Source organism: Aythya ferina, assembly GCF_964211825.1.
Source record: "Aythya ferina genome assembly, chromosome: 4".
Classification (NCBI taxonomy): domain Eukaryota; kingdom Metazoa; phylum Chordata; class Aves; order Anseriformes; family Anatidae; genus Aythya; species Aythya ferina.
In genome coordinates this window covers 60,219,725-60,228,370 of record NC_140300.1, presented here as the reverse complement: position 1 = coordinate 60,228,370, position 8,646 = coordinate 60,219,725, and the positions used below count along the sequence as shown (strand labels likewise).

At 40.0% G+C, this 8,646-nt stretch overlaps 1 protein-coding gene across 5 annotated transcripts in view; it reads left to right on the top strand.

Moving 5' to 3' along the window:
- The first annotated feature begins 5,307 nt into the window (after nucleotides 1-5,307).
- The window catches only part of TUSC3 (tumor suppressor candidate 3), a 123,732-nt gene continuing 120,393 nt past the window's right edge, over nucleotides 5,308-8,646 (top strand). For 2 of the 5 annotated variants that reach the window (XM_084518204.1, XM_084518203.1), the window contains exon 1: nucleotides 5,311-5,480. In XM_084518204.1, coding sequence (XP_084374330.1) covers nucleotides 5,343-5,480 — 138 coding nt within the window. In that variant the 5' untranslated portion in view covers nucleotides 5,311-5,342. Of the gene's footprint in view, nucleotides 5,481-8,646 lie in introns of all 5 variants that reach the window. The other 3 variants (XM_084518206.1, XM_084518205.1, XM_084518202.1) reach the window with 2 other exon arrangements.

The window sequence follows — 8,646 nt, the reverse complement described above, 5'->3', positions numbered from 1 at the left end:
ATGTCTGTGATATGATAGATGATATATTAGTGCTTACAGATAAAGGAACTTTGTAGAATAAGATCAGCCAAAACAATACTAAACAAAAAAAAAAAAAACATGACATCAGGGCTAAATAAGCATAAGGCTAAAAACAGTCTGATAATTGTTTAACAAGGGTCAGGTTTCTTAACCACACTTTCTTACATTTTATCAATATGGTGCAAAATTAGACAAATCAGCAGTACAATCTGATCTTAGGTATTGCTTGCATATACTAGGAACTGTGTTGCTGATATACACATATATCTATGTACATTTTTATATCTTTAAATATAGTGTTATACAGAAAATTCTTGGATGCTTAGATTGCTGTCCAAATTCTCCAGAATGTGTGGATTATTTTATTCCATGAATTTCTTTATCCAAGACAAAATGTAAAGCATTCATAATAATATGAAAAGATTTGAATATGTAATATTAATTTATTAACAGATTATTATTATTATTTTTGCATAATACTCTATGGAATCCTAGTTTAAGTTAATGAAATAGGGGAATGATAGAAAAAATATATCATTTGGATTTGTATACATAAATAAGAGGTTTACTAAAATTACGTGTCATAAAAAATACTAAAGGTAAAAAGGTACAAAGTTCTGTAGTCAGTCGTTTCACAGCACTTGTCTATTCTATTGCAAAAACGGTATAAAGCATGCTGATAGAATTGATGTGCAACAGTGAACTCAGTAAGCTTTGCTGCAAGTACTAGGCTGTACTCTTGAGGAATGAATCAGAGTCTTGCCCAGGAAGAAATAATTCTGGAAAAAAAATTGTATGGTTTCAGTTCAAGAAGGCGTTCTCAGTATTATCCGCCTGACCAACTGTTGCCTGAAGTCCAGAGAGAGAAAAATGTAATAGTTCACTTAGTAAACTGGTGAGCTTGGGTGGCTGGCAGGTAGCTAGGTAGTTTTATCTTTTTTTTTTACAAAGACTAAACAAAGTCCAGATGACAAATCAGCAACTGCTGTACTACTTACTGCTCGTGAGCAGATTTTTTTTCTGATGGTATGCATTAGGATCTGCGCAATGCAAAAAACTAAGAGCCTCAATGTCTTGAAAAGTACATCTGTGATAGATAAAACTCCTATTGATTTCCAAATACAGCAATAATTTTCTGCCTCAAATTGCCACTTACCAACAGCAACTGATTAATGGCAGCTTGCCACCCTGGGAGGCAGTATCTCCCAGCTACTCCAAGTTTTGTTCTGCATGGTTCATCTTTAACATGAGAAAGAAAAAAATAACTCAGTAAACCACTCTTCAGACCTGACTTGGATGTGATCTGGCTCATTGGTTAAAGAGATATCAATGGGGCGTGAATGAAAAAAAGCTCTCTGAAGGCTGGCAGCTGAAAGCCAGAAGAGAAGGTATCATTCCATTTGATGGTAGGAGTAAATCCATCTTTCAGCTTAAAAGTTTGCATCTTTTGACCTGTGACTGCTAAATGACTATATAAAAGTAATAAAATGGTTCTTAAGAATCTGTGTTTGGTCAGAAGTTTGCAATCTTTTCTCTCAGAAGTAGCCTTTGACACTGTCTGTTAACATCCATCTCTTAAGGAACAGGATTGTGTTAATTTAAATTTATTGCAGAAAGTTCTGACACATTTATTTTGATCCCAAATCATAACAAAGTTCATATATTTTTTTTCAGAACTTTTTTTTTTTTTGAGGTTTTAATTAAGAAATTTCAAGAATTTTAGTTTCAAGGTTATCATTGGTTTTAAAGAAGCATATAAACTTTCCATATAAACATATAAACTAACTTTATATGTTTTAAAGAAACATATAAACTCAGATGTTTCATCATAGCTTAATAAAATGACACAACTACTTTGTTTTGGGTCAGGCCAATATTAAATTGTACTTCATAAATGCAATTCCTTTTTCCATGAAGTTGTAGCACAAAAGCCTCATATGACGTTTCTCTCATTAAGATAGGCAGCTGCTATCATAACTAAATGTTCCAGTGATGGGCTTAATCAAAACTAAAGCCACGCTGCTGAATGGGTACATTGTTTAAGAGGATGTAATGCTGCACTCCCCCCACTTTTTTTTTTTTTTTTTTTTTAATGTTTCTGGATTGCAAGGTTTGAATTAATCTGATCAGTTGGTTTGTCATGTTCAGATCAGGTATTCCTCATACCACTCTCCCTAGCCAAATTTCACTGTACTACTTGTCTCCAGTGAAATCAGTGAAATTTTTCCATTAATCCTTCTCCAGCACTGCACTTCTTTTCCAGGCTTTACTCCTACCTCTGTAATTTCTTGAGGAAAGAGAGATTTTGTTGTTGTTGGTGGTGTTTTGTTGTTAATAAAACACTTTTGAAATTCATATGTGTCATTGTACAGCAGCTATGTTCATGTAAAATATCTGTGAGGCTAGTTCCATCACCATAGACTCCAGATAGCTTTGGAGTGCAAAGAAACACAGTTCACCAATGAGAAAATAAAAACCAGTCAGGAATATGAAAGTTCTGATTGTTGTGGAAATCTGGTTGGAAAGCTGAGCAAAGAAGAAGTAAAGCTGTCCATGCTGTCATTTCCTGCTACTGTCACCTCAGAGATTAAAGGTAGCATAAAGAATTCGAGAACCCAAGTAGAGGTCATATTGGAGAAGATTGACCTACATGCTCTGGAAGACATGGAACTACAAAACCCTGGAACACATTAGGAAAAACTAACGCTTCTCACTTCTGATCTTCTTACTTTCAACTTGCTCAAACATATAAACCTCTTCCTGTGTCCTGTCTTTCCTTCCTTTGATTTCCTGTTTTCATTCTTTCTTTTGAACTCACTCCTTCTTCATTTGCAAACATTCTACCTTGATCTTTATATTTACTAGACAGAGCAAAGTCTGAGTAATTAAGAAAACAGTCAGCATCTTACTTTTTTTAGTAATTATGGCACCCTTGGTATCTGAATTCAAAGTTTATGACCAAGGGCTTTTGGGCCAGCCTTCCTATGTAACATGGATAAAATGGTTTGAACCTTCTTGAACTTAATCTACCAGACACTTAAGATTGATCCCAGCGCCTTATCTAAACATGATCTGTAATTCCTATGGATACGAGTAACTCCTCAAAGGCACATGGCAAATATAACCGAAAGGAACACAACAGCCTATTTAATGTTTTAAACACATAGTGCTAAGATATCTGCAGTATCACTGAACTAGCATCTGATATTATCATTAAAATACCATCTAAAAATTCTGTGCCCAAAATAAACAGATACTTTTGAATACTCTCTCAGTGTCTCATCTTTCTATTTTCATATGGTGTTTTGATTATAAAATTCAAAATATTTTTGAGTGACATTACAAAATCTCTGATGAAATGGATAGTTCTGTCTGTGGAGTCTGTAGCACAGATGTGTATAAATAACTTATGTAGCATAAGGTGAGTACTTGGAGTCTGAGAAAAAATAAGTAGATGCATATTAATTTAACATTACCTAGCTTATGCATTGCAGTGTGTATTTCCATGGAAAAAAATAATGCAATTGATGATTTGAATATTGTACCATGCACAAGAATATCAAATTAAAGCTGCATGGTTAATGCTCTGGGAATTATATTCAAATTAACAATATTACTGTATTACATGAATATTATTTTCTGCAAAGACAACTTTTTGTGTGAATAGTGAAATTTGAAAAGTGTATGCATACAAACATACGGAAAATAAGGGTCTTCAGTTTTCCTTTTTTATATACAGTCTTGATTAATGAAGCAGTGGTTCTGGCAGCTGCTGTGGTGGCTGGCTGGTAGAGGGATGGGGAATTTTGGCCAGTAGGTAAAGCAGCTCCCCCTGCTCCAGGTGGGCAGAAACACCCGCCCAGGGGGCCACCACCATGTCTGGCACCACTGTTTCTAGGGCCTTGTTACAAAATATCTGATGGTGTGGTGGTTTTACTCAAGTGGGCAGCCAAGCTCCACCACAACTGCTCTCTCATTCCCTCTCTCCTCAAAGAGGAAGGGGGAGAAAAATACAACACAGAGAACTCGAGGTTTGAGATGAGAAGGGTGTAATTAAAGTGAAAGGGAATGGGGAGAAAAAGAAACAGAAGAAACAATAAGTCTGTGCGGAAGCACAGAGAGAGGGAAAAAGATATTATTCTCTACTTCCCATCAACGAGCAAGGTTTTGCCACGTCCTGGGAAGGGCCTCAAAACGCGTAGCGGTTGTTCAGGAGGAACAGCCCCCTCCCCCACGAGAGCCCCCCTTTTTATTGCTGAGTGTGACATCAGGTGTTATGGAATGTCCCTTTGGTTGGTTTAGGTCAGCTGCCCTGGCAATGTCCCCTCCCCATCACTTGCCCACCCCCAGCCTGCCGGCTCTTGGGGGCTTGGAAGGAGTCCTGCTGCTGTGCCAGCACTACGCAGCAATAGACACAACACTGGAGCGGTATCAGTGCTGTTCCAGCTACAAGTGCAGAGTACAGCACTGTGTGGGCTGCTGCAGGGAAAATGTGACTCCAGCTCAGCCAGACCCAACACAGATGGAGACATTCGTAGAATCATAGAAACAGAAGGTTAGAGAGGACCTACAAAATCATTGAGTTCAACTGTCCTCCTATCACTAAGCTACTAAATTGTATCTTGTAGCACCTTGTCCAAGCATTTCTTGAACACCGCAAAGGACAGTGACTCCACCACCTCCCTGGGCAATCTGTTCCAGTGCCTGACCACTCTGATAGAAAAAGTTTTTCCTGATGTCTAATCCAAATTTCCCCAGGTAAAACTTGTGGCCATTTCCTCAAGTCCTATCATTAGTTATCTGAAAGAAGAGGCCAACCCCATTCTCATCACAATCTTCCTTCAGGAAGTTGTAGAGTGCCATAAGGTCTCTCCTGAGCCTCCTCTTCTCCAGACTCAACAATCTGAGCTGCCTCTGGTGCTCTTCCTAAGACTTGTGCTCCAGGCCCTTCACCAGTTTTGTTGCCCTTTTCTGGACACGCTCCAGGGCCACGATGTCCTTCATGTGGTGAGGGGCCCAAAGCTGAACACAGCGCTCAGCCAGGGGACATGAAATCCCCTCCAGCCACCCGCCCGCAGGGCGCGCCGCCCTCCACCAATGCCCACCACCACCACCGCCGCCGCCAAAATGGCACCGGCGAGCTCCCCCCCAGCACACGGCGCTGCGAGCGGGACGAAGAACTACATCTCCCAGGAGCCGCCGCGCCCCGAGGGCGATGCGATTGGCCGGGACCCGAGCCCAATGAGCGCGGCGGGGAGGTGGGCAGCGGTGCCGCAGGTGCTCTGCCCGCTGGAGGCCAGCGGCCGGCGGGCGGGGGGAAGATGGCGCCGGGCGCCCGGCGGTGGCAGCGGCTGTGGGTGCCGGTGCCGCACCCGCCGGTCGGGAGCTGCCTCCTCTTGCTGCTGCTCCTCCTCCTGCTCCTCTGCGGCCAGCTCGGGGGAGGACAGAAAAAGAAGGAGGTAGAAACGTTCGCTTCTTTCGCCCTCCGCTTTGCCCCCACGGCTCCGCTCCTTCCCCAGCCCCGGGGGGAGGCTGCCTGCGGGGCGGGGGGCGGCTGCTGCGGCCCCTGCCCGGCCCCACCCGCAGCGTGGCGGGGGAGCTGAGCCCCTGCGAACGAGCAGCAGGAGGGAATTAGGGGGAAAAATTAAAGAGAAATGAAAGGTGCCGGCTCGGAGAGCCCCGGCGGGTGTGTCCGTGTGCTGCTGCGGGTGCTCAGCCTGCTCCGGGCATCCTGGGGGTGAGGGGGGCACGGAGGAAGGGGCAGCTCGCAGTCGGTTTCAGCAGGAGGCCTTCATCAACTCTATGTTTGTCTTGTTCAGGTTTTGATGCTGCTGCAGGTTGCTGCACTTCATCCTGTCTTGCACTCAGTTTCAGGCCAGGTTCTTGCATACCCATCGCTAGGCCAGCCAGTAGTAGCATCTCCTTACGCTTTCTCTGTAACTTAAGGGGGAAAATAACTTTTCACTGACCATTGAATAACCACAGACTGCTACTGTGCTGTAGAGCTTTATGATTCAGTTAATTTATTTGCATCCCTTCTTTTCTGTTAGTGTTACCAGACTTGTACTTGGTGGTAGAAAAGGAAAGTTTTGCAAACAAATCATCTCCTTCAACTATGTAATCCGGCAGAGAGAACGATCAAAAATGTTGGGTTTGATTTTCTTCAACTATGTAGATTATTAAGGTCTGTAGGTCAAGAAAGTAAAAGCCCTAATGTAGTCTGTAAAATCCTGATTTAAATATCAAAGTAGTGGTCTGACTTTGTGGACTTACCAAGTTAAATAACAATTTTGGAAGTCAAGATAAATCATTTGAGTGTCGAGGTAGAAAATTAACACCTGAACTCTATATGTTCCCTTCTTTTTCCACTTTTTTGTTTGTTTGTTTTGTTTTGGACAATTTTCTGCAACTGGAAAGAGTAGGCAGTCTTCTGCTATAATTAACTTATTTTTTCAATTTTTTTTTTCTTTTTAATAAAATGTTTGACATTTATCACTATTGATCCTCCCATGCTGTGATGTACTGGCTTTGCAACTTTTGTTGACAATTTCCTGTGGAGCTTGGTAGCTGTGCTACCAAGATAGCTGAAATAATTTTTATTTCTTTTTAAATTGAATCCTTTTCTGGCAATAAATAATGGCAAATTAAAATGGCCATCTACAAATGCTTTCTATAAAGTTTAGCAGTTTTACTGAAGAGATGGTAGGTAACAGGATTAAAACAGATACGTTTTGCCTATCTGTTTGGTAGTACTGTTCAAGGTGGTATTTCTCCTCTGAAAAGCTTGTTGCTTGATTTCTTTCTTCTTTAACCTATTTAATTGGTGAACTAGTGCTTAGCATTCTGCGTAGTTTTACCTCCACTTTTCAGTCCTGTTTAAGCCTTCTGCTCCTATAGACAGAACATTTAACTAGTGTTATGTAAACATACTCTATCTACAGCTACATCTTTACAGAAACCACTGCAACATTGTAAGCACTTTCCTCACCCTAAATGCAAACTTAAGGCATAACGTGTTTTTCAGTGTTTAATCAGTTGAATAAATATTGTCTCTTTGTATGATTCTGTATAATATACGTTACAGCTAAAGCCAGGCTTCTTTTCTTGCCTTGCTAACTACATATAGAAAACTGCCCGATATATGTGGGATAGGGGGAGATGTACCTGTATGAGAAATACAAAACTTGAACTTTCTCACAGTAAGCGGTTTGGAAATAACATGTACAAAACATTGTCAGGATAATTGTCTAAACTGAAAGAGCACAGAAACTTGTGCTATGGGACGTTGGGGTTCCTGGTTTGCAACGCTGTCTGGAAGTGTAGTTGCACAAGGCAAAGGTGATGGAGGTTAAGTGAGTAAAATGAGCCTGTTTTTCCACACAAAGACTGACAAGATTGCCGTAGCTTTTGTAGAAGTTGGAAAAATAGTTGAACATACAGTGAATTCTTGCAAAGTGAACCTTCAAGAGAGAAGTTAATGTAGTAGGGTTAAAATGCCTATCTTGGGAGATAAAAAGATGTCACATCTCAGATTCCTTTTTCTTCCTTGCTTTGTGTGTGCATTTCTTCGGGGTGATTGTATGGAAGGAGAGGTTAAGGACTAGAGAAAGGAAATGTCTTTCCCAATCAACTTTTTTGAAAACCTTGAGTGCTTGAAAAAGTACTTCAAAATGAAATACTTGAGAAGAACTCGAGGTGTTGATATTGGATCGTAAGCAAAGAAAGAAACCTTGGTGAAGGCAATGATTTTTATTATTATTTTTTCTTTTAAAGTGTCAGCTATGTAGAAAATTATGTATAAATTGGTGTCTGGATTGATTGTTTGAGTGCGTAAGATGGAAATAATGACTGCAGAAAAAAAGAGGACTGAGTTAAGCTATTAAATGTGTTTGAAGGAATTACTGCTAGCAAGGAAAGACAAATAGAGGAAACTAGAGAAAACTGGCATAACTTTGTGTCACAGATTCATTGTATTGATTTGTAAATACTATGTTATATCTGTGTTTAGAGTGGAAAATACTAGGTCTTAAACTGCTGAAATACTGTGCTGCAAAATATTCTGAATGATAAATACAGAAGCCTGTTGAGTTTCGTCTTTTAAAAAAAAAAAAGAGAGAGAGACAGAATGGTTTTGAATTAGTTCTAATTAGTTCTGTGGTGTCATGAAAGTAATAAAGTAGCAACATGAATCCATAAATCTATAAACAGTCTTTTTGCTTCTTTTCAATCCGGCTATTCACTCTTATGTATTATGGACACCCAAGACAGCTTTTGCCACTAAAGAAATATGTAGAAACCATTTAACATGCCCAAAGGTAAAATATTTTAACTTGGAACTTAGATGAAGACCAACATCGTATCTTTCTTACCAGTCTCACACCTAAAAGCAGTCTTTACAAATTTAACTAGCTCTACAATTTTAATTCTGGTGTTGAGCAGTACCTTTAAGTAAAGAGAAGCAAAAAAAAAAAAAAATTTCTGATTGTGGAAGTAGCAGCAAGTGACTGAAGAAGTTGTTTTTCTTTTGGCACCTATATTTGTAACTTGAGAAAATAACTGTTTCCACAGTATCTGAGGTAATATAATTGTGTTATTGTGTTTTAATATAAGCATTTTTCACTAAGG